General features: G+C 34.6%; 4 protein-coding genes across 4 annotated transcripts in view; all 4 read left to right on the forward strand.

Moving 5' to 3' along the window:
• Window positions 1–12,896, forward strand: part of LOC128388677 (mucin-2-like) — a 58,445-nt gene extending 45,549 nt beyond the window's left edge. Inside the window, exons 2-11 of the mRNA XM_053348108.1 lie at window positions 479–1,865; window positions 1,958–3,414; window positions 3,625–6,726; window positions 6,818–7,450; window positions 7,988–8,229; window positions 8,345–8,500; window positions 11,239–11,526; window positions 11,946–12,103; window positions 12,180–12,294; window positions 12,374–12,896. Of these exons, the coding sequence (XP_053204083.1) occupies window positions 479–1,865; window positions 1,958–3,414; window positions 3,625–6,726; window positions 6,818–7,450; window positions 7,988–8,229; window positions 8,345–8,500; window positions 11,239–11,526; window positions 11,946–12,103; window positions 12,180–12,294; window positions 12,374–12,517 (7,682 nt within the window). The 3' untranslated portion in view covers window positions 12,518–12,896. The remainder of the gene's footprint in view (window positions 1–478; window positions 1,866–1,957; window positions 3,415–3,624; window positions 6,727–6,817; window positions 7,451–7,987; window positions 8,230–8,344; window positions 8,501–11,238; window positions 11,527–11,945; window positions 12,104–12,179; window positions 12,295–12,373) is intronic.
• A 1,084-nt stretch (window positions 12,897–13,980) lies between these two features.
• On the forward strand, window positions 13,981–16,780 carry LOC128388683 (3'-5' exoribonuclease 1-like). The gene is made up of 4 exons (XM_053348116.1): window positions 13,981–15,000; window positions 15,123–15,319; window positions 15,724–15,847; window positions 16,165–16,780. Exons 1-4 carry the CDS (start codon window positions 14,374–14,376, stop codon window positions 16,396–16,398), a joined length of 1,182 nt encoding a protein of 393 aa, XP_053204091.1. The 5' UTR covers window positions 13,981–14,373; the 3' UTR covers window positions 16,399–16,780.
• A 115-nt stretch (window positions 16,781–16,895) lies between these two features.
• Window positions 16,896–18,604, forward strand: LOC128388635 (alpha-(1,3)-fucosyltransferase C-like). The gene is made up of 2 exons (XM_053348062.1): window positions 16,896–16,921; window positions 17,491–18,604. The coding sequence occupies exons 1-2, from the start codon at window positions 16,896–16,898 to the stop codon at window positions 18,554–18,556; spliced, it is 1,092 nt and encodes a 363-aa protein (XP_053204037.1). The 3' UTR covers window positions 18,557–18,604.
• A 289-nt stretch (window positions 18,605–18,893) lies between these two features.
• On the forward strand, window positions 18,894–20,072 carry LOC128388636 (uncharacterized). The gene has a single exon (XM_053348063.1). The coding sequence runs from the start codon at window positions 18,894–18,896 to the stop codon at window positions 20,070–20,072; it is 1,179 nt and encodes a 392-aa protein (XP_053204038.1).

The following is a 20,072-nucleotide window of genomic DNA, read 5'->3' on the forward strand; positions in this document are numbered from 1 at the left end:
GGAGTTGAGTAGGAGAGAAAGAGAAAGAGAGAGAGAGAGAGAGAGAAAGAGAGGGAGAGAGAGAAGATGAAGAAAGAGAATGATGATGAAAAGAAAGAGATGATGAGAGTGAGCTGAAGATAACGAAAAAGAGAGTAAAAAATGAAGATAATGATGATCAGTTGATTTGAATCATTCGTCTGTTGGTTAACCTTTTTCATTTGCTTTCATTTTGGTATCACTTTCAATGAGCGATGATCAAGTGACGATAATTAATAAATTACAATTAGTTGATTCAGTTATCATGTTGAAGTTTATTTAAGTTACTTTGTTTGTGTTTCCATTTATTAAGTTTCCATTATTATTATTATTTGATTTTAAATGATTAACCGTTTTGGGCTAATTAATCAGCTAAATGTTTCCATGAATTTCCTTGGATTAACTATAACCGTTAATAACATTGTTGTTACTTTTTTCGTTGTCTTAATTTCATCGATAGTTAAATTAAGTGAACCAAGTGAGAATACCTTTAGGGTCGGACGGCGATTACAACAGTTCAATAACGATGACCTGGGATTCAATTTGGCACCGCAGGTCGACTTCCTACGAGACTTTACTCGAGCCAACTTACCGGGATTCCAGTCTTTCCCGTCTCCGCCTCGTTCTCCTTTACAACCGAACGACGATGCACCCGATTACTCTGATATTGAAAGTTTCAGGGAAATTGGTCCGGTCGATGGTTCGTCTGAAGGATTCCCTCAAGGTCCCCCGTCATCAAACTTTCAACCATCTCCAGTGAATAATGGTCAAAATGTACGTAATTCAGGTACATTTCAACGGGTTCGAATACCACAACCACCACCACGATCACCAGCCTTGGATTTACCTTCAATAGCTTTTGCTAACAACGGTGGACCACCTCAGTCACCTCCATCATCGGGTGCTAGCGGGTCACCTTCTTCTGGTCCACGATTCCAACGGATTAATGTTCGTAACAGGCCAGTAGCATCGGTTCCTATTCCACCTCCGATTACATCAGGTCCACCTGCCACACCGAATACACCTTTCCGTCGGCTTCCAGTTTTCCGTAATCCTGATCAAGATTCACCCGCTCGACGACCATCAGTTGTGCTTTCAACTGAAGATGATCTTGTTCCCGGTGGGTCACCTGTTCTTGGTCAACCTTTACCACCAGCATTGGGAACAGAGTTTGCAGTTCCACCGGTGACAAGTGCTCCTCTTCCTCAACCACCTCAAACTCAACCTCCAAGAACTCGGCGAGTTCGTCCAACAACCGGTGGTTCAAGACGAATTCGACCTGCAAATGGTAATAGAATCCGTTCCCGTGTACCAAGTGATGTGTCTCCAATTGTTGCACCAACAGCGGTTATAGTTCCTCGACCTCCACCAGCTACTCCAGTTCCAATTGGTACTGAAGTTGCTACTGATGATCTTGAACGTAATCAAGATACCCGACGAATCCGTGGTCGACGACCTGTAGCTGGAGTTTCTCCAGTACCACCGCCAAACCGTTCGACATCAGGATCATCACCACTTCGTGTTCGCCCCGTTTCAGGAAATAATGTTGATAATTTACCAACAGATGAAGAAGTGATCAACAATAACGCTCTTGATTCAGGAGATTCCGTTGAATCGGGTTTCGGCTCTAAATTGAAAGATGATGTTGTTTCATTTTCCGCCGGTGTACCTTCACCAAATGGTCCAGTTGTCGTCGATTACATGACCACTTTCACCTATTTAACAACCGTAATTAGAGGTCCACATACTCTTTTAACAAGTCGCGAGTCAGTTACTTCAGTTCGAGTCACTCAACCTTACGATCCATCGATCGCCGAAATCATATCAGCATCAGGTGGAAATATAAGGTAAGAATCTAATTAGAATCGTAATTTAAATTCAATTTTTTAAAAGAAACAATTTAATTTGATTAATTTTTCCTTTTCTCTTCTAAATTCAGGCCAACCAGAACATCAAATCTTTTGACCAAAACTCGTGGTCCAACAACGACAATAGTTAATGTACAATCAAACGTTCATATTGCTGGTTTTGAAGCAGCTCGAGTTTTACCGACTCGAGGACCATTGATAGCACCAAGTCCATCGTCCGTTCAAGGTGATTCATTTTCTCGAACACGAAAACCAGTGATTGAAAGTTCACCTCGATTACCCGTTGGTAGACCCAATGGATTACCAATTAATGTTTTAGCTTCGATACCAAAGGCACTTCACACACAATTTACTTACTTTTATACAATTCATGATGGTGCTTCAACCCGACGATCAACCCGATCAGAAGTGACCACATCTCGCTTGACGGATCCCTCGGCATTGGCCACTTTAAGGTTGGACAGTTCCGTTAATGGTGATGGTCTGGTTGCTTTAACCGGTGGGTCGTCAACAGTTAATTTAGGTAAACGAGTTGCTGGTGGGGCAACAACGGAGGTCAATTTGGCCATACACACTTTCCTTAAATTAGACGGAATATCAAATGTCATCATTGAACCAACGGCCACTTTATCGGGATCATCTAATCGTTTCAATACCGAAAATGTTAATCTTAAGCCTACTGAGGTTTTCACCCGTTTACCCGCTTCCAATGATTTACCTTCACTTGATCCATCAACACCCTTCCTAGAATCATCATTCAGCGCTTCAGGTACAATTAACGAAGCAGCGGCAACCCCGTCAATCGAGTTATCCTCATCGTCTTTCCTTGGTAATCGTCAATCCCGTCGACCAGTTCGTGTCTCATCAACTGCTGTTAATCCCGATTCATTAAGATCAAGAGGTGTTGTAACCCCACGACCTGGAAATCAGCGACTTCGACCACGTCCCAATTTCAATAGAGTTCAAAGGCCAAAACTTAGCTCAAGCTTTGATTCATCAGAAGCCACTGAAAGTGTCACCAATTTAGAACCATCTTCATCGATTGATTTACTTTCATCTTCTATCAACATTGAAACACCATCACTTGGACCAATAGGTTCGTCGACTGTACAACCATTTGAAACTGACCTTGTTTCGGCAAGTGAAGTCCTTTCATCTGATTCCGTTAGTCCTTCAATGAAAAGAGTAGCTGTTACCGTTAGAAGACCAGGTTACACTGGAGATAGACTTCGATCTCGACTTAGACGACCAATAACTCCAACCGAAACAACTGAACCCAAATTCGTTGTGGTCACTCGAACTGGACCCATTGGTACTGCTCGACCAAACAAGAATCGATTCCGTGTAGCAAGTAGAGTTATCCGTCCACCCGGTGGGTCAAGTGATAATCTTCTATCATCATCTTTACCCTCCGTTAATCCTGAAGAAGTTGATTCGTCGATCGATTCAACCATTGATCCAACACGATCTTCTGTCCTGGTTACCTACTTTACGACAACAACACACACGATCCCATATGTTGTTTCAGGTAAGAAAATGTCACAACAATCAACTAATTGGCACTAAAATTGATAAACACTCACACACAATTTGATCAACGCACTTTTGGCTCGATTGCAATAGTGAAAAAAATGAGATTCAGCTCAGAAAATTGAGTGAACATTTTTCTGGTACTTTTTCTAACCTTTCGTTTTTTTCCTCTCTCTCTCTCTTTACACTTTTGTCCCGTTTCGTTTAGATTCTGGTTATGATCGAACTCAATTGTCCACTATTGAGATAACCAATTCTCGAATTGTAACTGAAGCCGTTGCCTCTGCAAGCTATGGTTCGGTTAATGCTGATGGAGGAAATTTCTTGGCAAGTAGTAATCTTGAACCTTCGGGACCGGTTACACTTGAACCTACTCTTGTTACTGGTGCTACCGTTTCAATGAGAGATGGTCTAGCCTCAGGTGCTGATTCTGACCTGGAAACCCGAACAGTTTACACAACATATACCTACTTTACCACTTATTATAATGGTCCATCTTCACTGGTCTCATCATCGGAACAGGTTGTCTCCAATGTGGTCACCCAACAACGAACCGCTCCATTGCCTACCATTGGTTCAACCTCTGCTGTTAACGGATTTAAGGTTGAATCATCGGTGCCCACACAAGCACCACCACCAGTTCCTGTTACCGTTGTTGAAACAACAGAAAAGATAGAAACTTCAACAATCTATTCAACATACACTTACTTTGCGACACTTTTTAACGGATCAAGATCAGTTATCACTCCTATTGAGGAGACTCGAAGTGAAATATTGACTCTTCGTGAACCCATCAAAGTGACCCGAACAATTTATCCTTCTCGAACTGCCGATCCTGGTTCTGTTGGTGAATCGTTATTCTCACGAACATATTATACAACTTATACCAAATTCTTGACCCAAGGTGAACCTCGATCGACCATTGCTAGTGAAGAGGTTGTCTCCAATGTGGTCACTTTCTCGGTACCCGCAAGTAGCGGTCAAGCAACACCTCCATTGGCTACAAACAAACAGCAAGATTATTCAACAACCGAAACAATTAATCAAATGTCCGCTTATCCAACAATCTTGTCCACCAGGTCAACTTATACCACATTGACCCACTTTATTACACTATTTTCGGGAAGTTCAACAATTTTATCATCCATTGAGGAGATTTCACCAACTGTGGTCACTCAATGGGCTGGAACTTCAACCGAATCAATTGATTCAACTAAATCACGTTCACCCAATCAATTTGGTGCCAATATTGTTCGAACTCAGGCTGATGTTGAATCACTTAAATCATCTCGTGATCTAATGACCGCTCTGATTCCGTCGATATCAACACTCCATGTAACCCACACCTATTATACAACTTTCTTTAATGGACACACATCGATTGTCGCCTCACGAACCGAGGCAACATCTTCACTGGTCACTCTCTATGTACCAAACTCTTCATCAATTAAACCTGGTTCATCTAATCCAGTTATCACAATGTACAAATCTAATTCAGTTGATTCCGATTCACCTGATTCTATGGTCACTTCTTATGTGACCCTCTCATCAGCTACACCCACTGTCCCATTACCTTCAATCTCATTTGGACATGAGAGTGAAACTGAAAAGCGACATCACCATCAACACCAACCAGAAGCACTTGAACCAACCTTATCGGTTGATCCTTCGGTACGATTTGAATCAACTCGTCCAGGTCAATTAGAGTCAAGCCTTTTCTCACGAGTTGTTGAAAGTCTTAAAGGATCTCAAGGATTATCGGAAGATCAAATTTCTTCAGCCATTTTATCGGCTGCCAGTTCAATCGGTAAATCGACAACAGTTATCGGTGGATCTACTGTTGTCTTTTTCCCTGATCTTGTTTATAAACCATCAGAAACTACTTCCGGCTCGTCAATTGAACCAACAATTGTTTCATCTTCAATCGGATCAGCTTCAGCTTCCCCTGGATCACCAATTAAACCTGGAACTGTTATTGAGCTGAGTGATTTACTCGGCGGTGGATCAAATGTTAATCTTGCTGGAGGTTTGGGTGATACAATTAAGGATATTGTTAATTTACTCGCCAAGAATTCAGGTAAAAATAAGACAGCCAATGTACCAGCTACTGATGATCGTATTGAACCCTCGAGAGTTGAACTACCCAAGAGCGGAGTTACGGTCGCTCGCGATTCTGAGCCAGTTTATATTCCTCTTGGAGGTAAAGCTCGACCAAATGAAACTGAAGAGGAAAGAGTTTACCAACCTGAGTTCGGTGTCGAAGCCGGTGAAGATGCACCAGGATCTTCATCTTCATCATCCTCATCGTCTTCTTCTTCGTCGTCATCTTCTTCATCTTCCGGTTCACCATCAACCGACAATGATGATCTAGGTACTTATGGCGGTGGATATCAACGTAAGAATGATGTTTACCGAAAAAATCAACCCGAACTTGGACTCGAAGGATCAGTAAGCCCACCAACGGGCTCATCTTCCGGTAAAACAACACCAGGATTAACCAGTAAATTGGGTAATGAGTTGTCAGGATCAACGACAATCTTTTTCACTGGTGGTGACGCATTAGAATCGTCGATAGCTGCACACCCAAGCTCAGGATCCGTTGAATCGACTCGATTTGTGACCTCAGTTGAAAGTATGACACAAACATTAACCTTAACCACGACCAAAGTTTATTACACAAGAGATTCACCTTTAACCATAACCTCGGTTTTAACAACCACAATTCCACCTCGAACTTTTGTTTCAACCATAATTGGTTCAAGAACGATACTTGGAAGTGTCGGTGAACCAACTAAAACTGTCGACATTGAACCATCAACATCAACAGCGGAAGAATCGACAACAACAATTACCACAACTACTCTGATATTTAATTCAATTACAACAACTGTTGTTCGTACACTTGTAATACCAACACAAGGTATTCAACCAACTAAACCAGCGACGACACGAAGTCCAGTTACCCAAAGACCAAGTCGTAAACCATATACACCCTTCCGTCCACCAGCACGATCAACACCACCACCGACAATTTCAATTCGACCACCAGGAACACGAACTCGATCACCTTACCTACCCAAACGACCAGTAACTCCTCCACCCTCAGTTTCACCTTTACCAGGTTCTTCCGGTGAAAAGGTTCCAGTAACAACGATGAAACCAATGCCAACACCAAAGGTCATCGATGATGACCAATGTCGACCTTCATGTAACACTGCCAATAAAGAGATTTGCAGAGAAACTGAAGGAATATTCAAATGTGAATGTCGACCTGGTTTCGCTCGTAAAGAAGGCGAAGACAAATGCGAAGGTAAGAACATTACAATTAAATGAAAATTCTCTTGAATTTCTTTTCACCTAACGAACTGATTAACTAATTAATTGTTTTCTTTTTCCATTAGAAATGCAAAGTTACGTTGTTTTGGTGAAACTAATGAAAGTCGGAGAATCAGCGGTTTCATATAAAACTGAATTATCTGATAATGAGTCCAATGAATTCATAAAAATTGCCAAACTGACCAAAGACGAAGTGGACAAAGCTTATCGAAATACAACAATTAAGGAAAATTATATCGGCGCTGATGTTAATTGTATCAATAAAACAACTCTTGGTGATGAAGGAGTTCTGGTCAACTTGACCATTCATTTATCATCTAGAGATGACTTTGATGAAGGTGTTCTCAAGCAAGAATTGTCTAAATCATTGACGGAAACTGAACTTTTACCAAGCCCATCGTCAATCGTTGCCGATGTCCATGAAGTAATGGACTTTGATGAGTGTACCAATGATAAATATAACGATTGTGATCCAGCCGCTTATTGTATTAATAGGCCAGGTAGTTATCGGTGTGAATGTAAAGGCGCTTATACCGATATGGATCCTAATCTACCGGGTCGTCATTGTGCCGCTGAGATTAAAAATTGCGAAGCTTGTCATGGCCGTGGGGACTGTGTTCGAAGTGAAGACGGCGAAAGGACAACATGTAAATGTCAAAGAATGTACCTTGGTGAACGTTGCGAGATTAATGGACTTCGTAAGTTTCGAGTCAACGAAAACTGAACAGAGAAAAAAACTTTTTCTTTTCTTTTCCTTTTCCAATTGATTGAAACGTTTAAGAAAAAAAAGAGAGTCAACATTTAATCGAAAACTTTTCTTCTTTTGCCAATCAACAATCAATTGATTCTTGAAAGATTATTTTCTAATCTTAGACCAATTAACCAACTGATTAATTGTTGATCATTTTATCGTTACAACTTGTTAATTGTACGTAAATTGAGCTGATCAACTTAAAGATATCTCCTATTTGGTCCAGTGAAATGATTTAAACTTTTTCTCAATTAATCAACCTACTCAGTTTCTTTTTTAATCTGAATTAATTTTAATCATGGAAAGAAATAGAAATGATTAAGATTTGGATTTGATTTAGTTTGATTTAGAAAGAAGAAGGTTCAATTTGTTGATTCGTTTCTGGCACCCAATCAATTTAAATCAATTCGAAAAGAAAAGAATATCAAAAATGAAAAATTCTAATTGTTATTAACTTATTTTCTTTTTCTATTCTGATTGACAGTTCTTGCCACATTCTTACCGATCGCCGCCATCTTATCCATTGTGTGTGTCTGTTGTATTGTTTATTGTTGTCGAAAGTACAAAAAGAAAAATAATTACCCGAAAGGTTTCAAAAATATAGTGGCCTTCGCACCTCCGACCATCGGTGCCAATACACTTGATCGAAAAGCAATGTTGGAAACATCGTCCGAATCAAGTGAACACTTTCGTCATGCAGCCCATGATGGAACCAATAATATGGGCGTAAGTATAAAGATAAACTTTAAAATGTTTTAGAACTTTTCGAAAAAGTTTGCAAAAGTTTCGACATGAATATGGTTAACGTTCTGTTTTTCATTTTTGTCGCTGGTTCATTCAGGGTTATGCCGGAAATGGTTCCACAAGACGTCACATGTCACATGATATGAGCTTAGATAGGAACATGGGTCCAGTGGGTAATGGCGGTGGCAGTGGTGGGTCATTTGTCGCAATGCCACCACAAGTAACGATACCTCGAGTCCGTCACTTAAATCAGGTAAATTATGGTATCCACCGAGGACAAGTTTACATGTGGTGATACCTAATTACACCTAAATTTAATTATTAATTAATTGAGAGATATAATTGCTTCATTCATCGCCTTCATCATATGCTAATCTCTCTCTCATCATCATCATCATCATTTTGTTCATTATCTTCATCCTTCATGATCCCTTTATCGTTACCTTTTTGTTTTTGTTTTGCATTCTAATTTCATTCAATACAAACTCAAATTTCATCATCATCTTGTGCATGATCATCTCATCATCATCATCATCATCATCATCAATTACAACCATTGACCACTCATCACATTATCATCGCCATTACAATTTTGATAAACATTTTCATCATCCTGCTTAAAAAACATCATCAGCATTTCCTCCCCATAGACAAACACCCTTGTATATGCACAAAACACAAGCTAAGCGCACACCCAACCACCCACTTCCGCCTGCTCTTGTTGACCATTTCCGTTTTGTTAGTACTGAACTTTTTGTTGGAACCTTTAAAAACAATGTTGATCATTCAATCATCTTAATCATTATTTTCCAATTCCCAATTAGTTAACTGAAACTGATTGATTAACGATCAACAATCATTTATTAATACCCAGAAGCTAATTTCTTAATTGTATTCCTACTCATTATATCATCTTTTTTTTAATTGATTAGTTTTGATTGTTGCAAATTAATTTTTCCAAATATTTAAAACTTACATTCTCAAAATTTAGGGCAATTAGTTTTAATAGTTAACCATCAACAATCAATTTATATAACTTAATTGTTAGATTCAAATCACTTTTAATGACAATTTTTTTTCTTCATCTTCTTGATTTTATACAAAATCAATCAATTAATCATATCAATCTAAATCTTTATATATATTTAATCATAATAATATATTTCTCAGTGTAGGTTAATCAATCAGTTTTAATTAACAATTAAATAACCTGATTAGGTTAAATTAAATTTGATTCTCACTAAATTAAGGTTTTGAAAATAATGATTAAATTGACAATTTTTAAAAGGAACCAAAAAGTTTAATTAATAATAATAATAAGTAATTAAAGTGTAAAAACTTTGCAAATGATTAACTAATTGTTATAAGAAAATTTCATGTTGATCAACTTGCCAACTTTTTAATTTTAATTACTAAATTAAATTAAATTTAAATTAAAAAAAACTACACGATTAGTTTTAAAAGTATTGAACAGAATAGGAAAACTTATTGATTACAATTAAGTTTCACAATTAGAATCACAATTAATAATAATGAACGATAATGATAATAATTAACTTTTACCTCTTAATTAACCTTATCACCATATCACCCTTTCCTAATTAAAATTGATTTTAATTAACACAATTAAATTCAATCATCATCGCAATCAACTTTAATAATAAACCCAATCAAAAGTGCCACTAGAATCAAAGTAAAATTAAAAGCAGAAAGTTAATTTAATTGTTACTGTTTAAACAAAAACAATCAGTTAATCAAAGTTAAACATGATAAACAATTAACTTATCCTTTTAAACAATTAGTTAATCTGTTAATAGCAATCAACTGATTGAACAATTAAAAAACTTTTCTGTACTTTTTTTTTACTTAAATTGATTCTCATTCTTAATCTAAATCTCTTGGATTAAAAAGTTTTTCTTAATCAAGAGATTAATTAATATCAATCAATTTGAATTATAAATAGTTAATTAATATTATTTTTAATTACAATTGTTCACGATCCCAAAAGTAATGGTTGATTATCATAAAGAAATTGATTGAAAACAATCAATACCATTAACCAGCAATTAGATTATGAACAAAAAAACTTGCGACAAAAATTAAGATCTAATTGTTGACAATTTATTTTTTTTATAAAATATGAACACAAAAATTTTGGATACAATCAACTAATTAACTATTTTTTTCACAACATAATTAATATCGTATCCTTAATTGTAAAACTTACCTCTTTCCTCAATCCAATCCAATGCAATCAATCAATTGTCCATTTTAATTGTTTACCAATTGCTTTTGTTTTATCCTCTTCCACCATCATCATGATCACTACCACCACCCACTCCCAATGTGCCCACCCCACCCCATTTAAATTACCAATCCAAACAATCAAAATAAAATTAAATATCGATTGACAAAAACAAAATCATTGCTTTTATTTTCATGGGGCTTTAATTGTTGGGCTTAATTGTTCACCATCATTTGGTGTATCGGGTTAATCACGGTTTTAATTGCTATTTGATTACGATCGCTTTGGTATCATCAATTTAATTGAAAGTAAACAACAACAATTGATTAGTTAATTTTTTTAAGTGATTCGATTGTTTCATTTTCATTTTCGGGTTCGGGTTTGGGTTGTTGTTATTTGGGTTTATTTGGGTTTTCTGGTTCTATGTCTCAATTGTTTATCTGGTTTCTAAATTGCTTTGGTTTTCCCTCGACTGTTGATTGTTGTTAATTTCAAACAATCAAATTTGCTTCTATTGATTGGATTCATTTGGCTCTCTCTCTCTCTCTCTCTTTGGGTATGTTGCTGCTTATGGGCTGAGCTCTTCGATCAGCTGATTTTGTTTACTTTTCTTCTGTCTTATTTGTGCTTCTGCTTAAATGAGATGATTGACAAATTATTGGAAAAACTGATTAACTATCCCGATGGTGATTTTTGTTGATCTTTGATTATTTGAGTTAATTTTCTTTCCTTCTCTCTCTCTCCAGTCAACATGTAATAGTCAACAAGGATCACCAACAACAACAGCGACTCGAATGGATCCTGATAGTTTAGAGAGACGTAAATCTCCACCTGAATCACCAATCGATGATTCACTTCCACCTATTAGTTTTAAGCGACATTATCGATCTCAAATTAGGTCAAGTTCGTCTAAAAATGACCTAACTCGAAGTGATTCCCGTTCAGAATCAAGATGTTACCATTTACCAACTGATTTACCTCATGAAAAGGATTTCATTGAATGGACACCAAATAAACGTTATGGTGAAATTCAGGTAATCGTCCATTTAATAATCAACAACATTAATTACTCAGATCTTTATGTGCTAATTGTTATAATTTATTCAAAATTTGACAAAACTTCATTTACATGATAAACTAATTGAATCGAGAATCTAATTTATCGTATTTAAAATGGTTCAATTAACCGAATCAGGCCTTAAATTGTTTGAGTCTATTTTCAAATTTAATGGATTAAATTTGATATTCTGAGCCATTAAAAGTAATTTAACTTCCTGATTAAACTTTTTTTTAATTGTGTTTAGTTTTCTTATCCAGCAATTAACAGGAATTACAATTAACTTTCAACTTTCTCTATTAAACCATTAATCAAGTTTCTCAATGAGATGAAATTCTGATTGTTTCTTTCGAGATTAATTAACTAATTTCTTTTTTTTGTTCTCTCTCACCTCAGAATGAATCACTTCGAAGTCGATCTTCGGCCAATAAAACGCTCAAAAGTTACAGAGGATTGAGTGATCTTAGAATAGGTCATTTTGATTGGCAATGGAAAATGCTACGAAATGGACACGGGTCATATTCACCTAACGAAAATGTTACTCGTAGTAAAAAGTATTTGTCTGATTTGTTTTTTTTTCAAATTTCGAAATTCAATTTAATTTCTAATTATCGATCTACTTTTCGTTAGGAAAACTTGTTCCGAAGATGGACCTTCGTTTGACCAATCGCTTGGCGATTCACCTTCGTCGACAAGTAGCCAAAGATTTCCTGAATCTCGAGAAATGATAATCGATGATCATAAGGTAAAGGATTATAATTGATTGATTTTTTCATCTTCTATTATTGATTTGATTTCTAATTTGTTTTCCTATTGAAATTTAGGCCGAAAAAGAGGAAATGGTCAACGGATACTCTTCCGCTTGGACTGGAGGCCCAGCTCAATATCATTTGGCCGACGATTTAATTTCACTCGAACGTCGAAGTCAAGTTTCCAATTGGGGTCGATTACCTTTCTATGACAATTAGAGCCTTTTAATTGTTATTCTGATTCCAATTCCAATTCTGATTAACCATTGAATTCATAATGATTTCAGGATAATTGAATTTTCGGTTAAAAATTAATCGATGATTTAATTTCGTTCAACAATTAATAATTTTCTTTCCATTTTTTGTTACAATCAAATTCATTTTTCCCTCCGAACTTTTTTTGTTTCTCCTTATTTCTAATTAACTAGAAATTAATTTGTTTAATTAATTGTTCCCTTTAATCACCTTTGTATATAAAATTATCCTCACAACAATTAATAATATGATTATCGCTCCTTGTGGAAACATGATAATCTCAAGTAATTAACGACAATTATTAAAAAGATGACATTGTTTTCAATCAATTCTCAACTAATAACATGAGACAATCTAATCCAACATTTGATTACGAGAAATGATTTAAACAATTAACTGAATTGAATGGAGAGAAACAAAAGATTAATTTATAATTAATCAGAATCAGATAAAGACAAATGATCACAATTAAGGATAATCACAACAATCAATTGGTGTGGTGTTGATTTAATCAATTTCAAATGAGTTAATCAACAGAAACTGATTTATAATTAACCTTGAGAAAATTTTTACTTTCCCATTGATTAGTTAAAAGTAATTATGATTTAATATCGTTAATTAAGATAATCTTATTAATTATGATGAAGATACAACAACAATTAGCGATTTCAAATTACAAAATTTACTAAATTGTTGTTTGTATTATTATTTTCAGGCCTTTGATTTGATTGTGAACTTTTTTTTTCATTTTATTAAAACGAGAAAGTAAACAACAATTAAAGAAAAACAATTAACAATTAAAAAGCTAATCAACAAATAGAAAAATTAATCATTAACTTGTTAATCAGTAAAGTGTTTAATTACTAATCACCAAAGAGTTGATTAGAATTAACTGAATCTAAATTAACCGAATAGAGTAAAAATCTTAAAGACTAAATCAGATTAATCGATTTGGAGGCGAAAAGTTAGTTAATTGTTATGATTAATTAACTCGAAAAGAAAAACAAAAAAAAAGGATAAAAACGTTAATCCTTTTTAATCGATAAACTCACTAATCTGTTGATTGGATTTAATAATCCAGTTAGTAAGGGATTAGTGGATTTCGGGTCAAGTTAATCCAAAAAGTTGAACCTTAATCTTTTTTATCGAAAGCTACAAGAAAAAGGCCAATCGAAGGTCATTTTTCCGTCAGTTCGGTTTAAACTTTCATTGGGATCGTTTCTGATTCTCTGGTTACAAATGAACATCCGATCAAATTGACGACAATTAAATCATCAACAATTAACATTCAATTGGTAAGTAAGAGAAAGGACATCTTATCATCCATTTATCTTCCATCATCATCATCATCATCATCTCCATTTCTCTTTCTCTCTCTTTTCCATATGAAGGTTAACATACTTGTTGCTCTCTCTCTCACTTACTCTCTCAGTTTCTCATTGACTCTCACTTTAATCTCAGTAATAGTAACTCCCGCTCTCTCTCACTCTCGCAATTAACTTTCTCTCTCTCTCTGATTAACCTTTTTTTTTAATTGTTTCTTCTCAACTTTGACACTGGTTAATGTCGATTAAATCAAATTTAATTCGAAATTAACCAGAGTCCAGTGTTGGTCATCGAATAGAATTTAAATTTTTTCTTTTTCTCAACAATTCACCTCATGAGTTTTTCTCTTTTGTTTACATTTTGTTTTCTTTTTGAGTTGCACGTTTTTCTTTACTCTTTTGTCTCTAAATCATTTTCTCTGTGATTTTCTCTTCTTTGTTTACTTGTTCCTCTCTTGTAAATTGTGTTCCATTCCAAACTATTCCAAATTCTGAATGCCTGAATTAACAAGGAATCAACAATTCTTTCTCCTTCAACCACCACCACACCACCCACACCACCACCACCACCAACAACAACAATTCCAATCACAATTGAAAAGCAATTCTAATCACCAAAATCTTAACTATTTTCTTCCCTTTCAATTAAATTCTTCCACTTGTTTAGCTAATCAACAACAAGGAAAGCAACAATATTGGTCCCACCAGTGGAATAATACTAATCCCTCCATCGATTGCTCTTCCTTCACCACAACCACAACCACCTCTTCTACATCATCATCATCATCAACACCAACAACAACAACAACAACAAAACCACTAACCAATTATTCAACCCTTGAAAACTATTCATCATCTTCCTCATCTTCTTCTTCCTCCTCTTCCTCCTGTTGTTCCTCCTGTTGTCCATCACCCAAACCACCATCAACAATGAACATCTATCCAGTTATGAGTAATTTCAATTACTTTAACTTTGATTACCAAACCGATTGTGATCTAATTTGTGTCATAGATTTTGAGGCAACGTGTGATAATTATGGTGGACGTCGTCCACCTAATGATGCAATCATGGAGATTATTGAGTTTCCAGCATTCATAGTTGATACAAGAACGAGATCAGTGGTGGGTTTTGATTCATTTTTCTTTAAAATTCTTGACCATCAGCTGATCAACTGATTTACCTACGGTTCCTTTTTGCTCATTTGATTCTAATCTTTTGTCTTTTTTTTCCCAATTATATTTAGATTACTACATTCCATGAGTATGTACGTCCAGTAATTAATCCAAAATTAACCTACTTTTGCACCCAATTAACTGGTATCACCCAACACATGGTTGATCAGGCTGATATATTTCCAAGAGTATTGGAAAGATTTGAGAAATTAGTTGCCAATTTAATGAGAGAAAGATGTTACAGTTCATTTGCCATTGCCACCGATGGGTAAGTTTACCTTTTACACTTTAACCTCTTGCAAAATGTTAAACCAGTGAAAATATCACATGTTATTGTTTTCCTTTAAGTTTTAACAATGACAATTATCATCATCATAATCGTCTAATTGATTGTCATTAAACTGTAATTATATTCCCTCAAAATTAACCATAAAAGTAAACAATTTGAATCATGTTTTCATTGTTTTCATAACAAGAACACATGAGATCAGATGATGATGATGATGATCATTATTATTATTATCATCGATCTCTAGAGATGGTAAATGAGGATAACGGTTTTGATGATGATTTGTTATTGTTAATAACTTGAGAACTAACAACAAACAGGTTTAATCATTTATGTGTCATTAATTTATTAATTGTCTTTCCAATTGATTACCATTTTTCTAGCCCATGGGATATTGCTCACTTTTTTGCTCGTCAATGTCAAATTCATGGACTTGAGTTTCCTGGTTATGCTAAACGTTGGATTAACCTTAAACGCGTCTATGCTGATTGTTATCAAGTTAATCCGGTAATTAATCCAATTTACAAAATGATTCCCTACCTGATAGCGAATACACAAATTAAATCCTTGATTATAATTAACTAATCATCCAAGTGTTCATACAAAATTATCCCCAAACCCTTTGATTACCCTGACGATGATGGTGTTTGTATTTTTATATGAATATGATTTTTACCTTGATTCATTTATCTCTCTCTCTCTCTCAAGGTTATCAAACCTTTTTACTTTTTTTTTGTTTACTTTAATTGATCGTTTTGCAGTTTTAAATCAATCAGCAATTTACTAATTGTTTAATTTTGTTTTGTCCATGATAATTACTACAGATATGCCTTGATAATATGCTCAATTCTCTTGGAATCCGTTTTGATGGTCGACGTCATTCTGGTTATTATGATGCTCTTCATATAACAAAATTATTATTGAAATTATTTCATGATGGTGCGATTCTCACTCGAAATGAAATGCTCTCATGGGATACGGTGGGCCGTAAATGCTGGGGAAATTTGGACTGTGGTTACATTCCCAATGAACCAATGTACGCAATCCGATATATATGATTTTGGAACTAAATCGTTAATCAATAGTAACAACTAATAACAAGTGTGTGGATAAAGCTGCTAATCCATTTTGGATTAATGTTTTTTTTTCTTCCTTTTTTTAAATTTTTCCAACAATAAGTCATGTTTTTTTTGTCACCATATACAAATCTCTCCCAAAACTCTCTCTCTCTCTCTCTCTCTCTCTCTCTGCCTCTCTGTTTCTCTGTCTCTCTATTAATCCCTCAAAGTTAATGTGTGAAAATCAATCAACTCTTAATTACTATCCCAAGAGTAAATTTTGATTGATTAATCCCTATGATCTTGCTCCTTATATATTTACAAATTGTATCCCATATTTATATACATAATTCATATACCAAAAGAAACTCAGTTATATATATAAAGAAAAGTTTTGCTAATCCAAATTTCGTTTTTTACTGTAAATCCAATTGCAAATTATATAAGATTTTCACTGTGATTAATCCCGAACAATTAACAAATTGATCTCATCGAAAATGGTATTCAAACATATTTTCTATGTGTATTTAAATATGAAATTGAAGCAAATTAAATGTCTCACAATTAACTGAACACTGATCATTTCTGGAAACTTTTTTCTTTCCTGATTAATTGAGTTTTGTTTTGAATTAATGATTAACTTCATAAAGGGCTAATTATCGAGGTTTAATTGTTGTTGGGCTTTAAATTGACTTGAGTTTAATGTATTGAACTGTAATTAATTTTAGTGATCGTAATTTGTTTAATTAATTGCGGGGTAAATGATTTACTGATCTTGTTGATCTTGTTAAAAGTCAACAATGTTTAATTAACTTGCTAATTGTGTTCCTGTTTAAATAGTAGTCTCTTTTTTTTTCGTCATTGATTACTGAGTAATTAACTTGATTATAATACAAGTATCAAAAAGTAAATCAACTTGATTGTTGTGAAAATTTTGCTCTCACGAAAAATGATTAAATCCAATAATATGCAACTTTACAAACGATTGATAATTGTACTAATTATCTTATTGATTATTTTATTATTGTATCTTTTTTATATTCCATTGATTAAAAATGGTCAACAATTAACGCAAAAATTAACATCATCACCATCATCATCTGAACAATTAGTTGATGATTTAGGTAAGAAGACGTTAGTTGGGTTGAAAGTGATTCTCTTATGGTCAGGGTCGCAAAATTTTCAATTGCCCTGCGGCTGTTATGTTACCAGTAATCGAGAATTGTACAAATCATCAGCTGATACAATTCTTTTCGATTGGAAACAATTACTTGTGAATGAGAATCGATCGATTCCTGGGATAAAAAGACCAGGACAAACATGGATTTGGTACAATCGTGAACCTCCAAGTACAAGTTTCGTCGATTTGGACATTGACCCTTATTGGTTAAAATCGATAGAAAATTTGTTCGATTGTTGGATTAGCTATCGAAATGATTCCGATTTCGTTCATCATCGGTTTGATATTGTTCCAAGTTCATCATCAATTTCTTCATCTTCTTTAGCCAATTCAAAGAAACAAAAACGACGGAAAATGTCACTAACCAATAAGAAGCGAAATGTGGCCTGGTTTGTGAGCCATTGTAACGCTGAGAGCGGTCGAGATGATTTCGCTAAACAATTAGCGAAATTCATTGATATCGATATTTATGGTGATTGTGGTGCTTTCAAATGCTCCAAGATTAATCCTGATCTATGTTATCAAATGGTCGAAGACGATTATAAGTTTTATCTTTCCTTTGAGAATTCAATTTGTCGCGATTATGTGACTGAACGATTGAGCAACGTTCTCAAATATAATATCGTTCCAATTGTTTTCGGTGGATTCAATTATTCATCTCTACTTCCTCCTGATTCCTTTATCAATGCCTTTGACTTTGATTCTCCAAGTAAATTGTCCGATTATCTAAAACTAGTGGCCAACAATCAAACAGCATATAATCAATATTTCAATTGGAAAAGCAAATATCAAGTAGTTGAGAAACCATTTAATTCAGTTCTTTGTGATATTTGTGATTCCATGAAAGTTCAGCTTCATGATGAGCCAATTTGTCACCATGATAATAATAAAACTCTTACCAATTGGTATTTCAATGAAGCTAATTGTTTCCAATGGGATCCTAATATGAAACTGATTCCTGTTGATTATAAATTATAAAACAATTACCATTACAATTTCATACTAATCATTTTAAATCATATCAATCATACTTACCAATTTAATTTGTATGCATGTAAACACAATCAAGAATCAATCAATCAATATAAATCAATGACATTGTAAGAGAGACAAAATTTTGTTTGTTAATTTAAAAATCCATTTGATTATAATCATCAAGTTTAATTACCATTGTTGTAAAGGATTATTAACCAATCGATTTAATTATTTATTGTCTAAAGATGATAAACCAATTTAATGGATTGACGTTCAATTATGAGCTTGTTAATTGTTTATATTCACTGGCGTTGGAGTTAAATTTGATTGTTGAATGTCAATGTTACCGGTTATTGGTGATAATCCATCAGATCAATTAGATAATTCTGATCGATTGTTACAATCAAATGAGACAATACGAGATGTTGATCCTGCTGATAAATGGATTCTCGTTTCGTTGATTGCTCTGTTTGTTTTGCTTTTCATTTTCACCCCAGAAACACCGACACAATGGGAAATGGACTCAGTTGTTTTCGTTTTAGGTGTTGCGATTTCCAATGATTCTCGAACTATTTTGCTCTGGAATCCACCGGAAATAGATTATGATTATGATCAATTGTCCATCGATTGTGGTTGTCTAATTACAGCGAATCGTAGTTATCTTGATAAGGCTCGGTTTGTAATCTTCCATTGGTCATCCTTGGATAGATTACCGGTCATTAAAAGACCCAATCAATTGTGGATTTGGGTTAATACGTTAACACCAGATGAAAGTGATTATAATTCAGTGTTAATCTTTCAACAGAAATACTTTGATTGTTGGTCAACTTGCCGATTTGATTCTGATTTCATTATCTCTCCATGGTTACATTGGTCTCTAATTGACCAGAGTGTAGGCCAGAATAAACGACAAATCTCTGTAAAAGAAAGTCCGATTATTTGGTTCAATAATTGTCCATTCGATCATCGATTCGATCAATTCGTTTTGTCACTTCGCAAATTTGTTCCAATTCATGTTTACAATGAGACGAATCTTCAATCGTTCAGTAAATCACAATTCACCAAGAAAATTTTACCGAATTACAAATATTACCTGTTAACAGATAATTCAGTTTGTAGCAATTTAATTATCAAGAAGATCTTGTTTAATTATGGACTTAATTTAATTCCGTTGATTCCAAGAGGTTTGAAAATTATCAGCTCGAAATTGGGTCAATATCATTTTAATGGCTCTTTTGTTGATGCCAATCATTTTCCAACCGATGAGAAATTAGCTAATCACTTGAAACAATTGCAAAACAATTTAACGATTAACAATCAACCCACCAAATGGACAATTGACCAATTGAATCAACTAAATCAAGTTAATTTTTTTAAATTCTTACACAATGTTTGCTCATCTCTTAAATTACCTGATGGATTAACAGGTAAATGTAAACATAGAAAAATTAAATTGATGAGTTGGTATTACAATCAAGATTATTGTAATTCAAATACCACAAATATTATTCACAATTAA

This window comes from Panonychus citri, unplaced genomic scaffold (genome assembly GCF_014898815.1).
Source record: "Panonychus citri isolate SS breed McGregor unplaced genomic scaffold, ASM1489881v1 Contig00101, whole genome shotgun sequence".
NCBI lineage: Eukaryota > Metazoa > Arthropoda > Arachnida > Trombidiformes > Tetranychidae > Panonychus > Panonychus citri.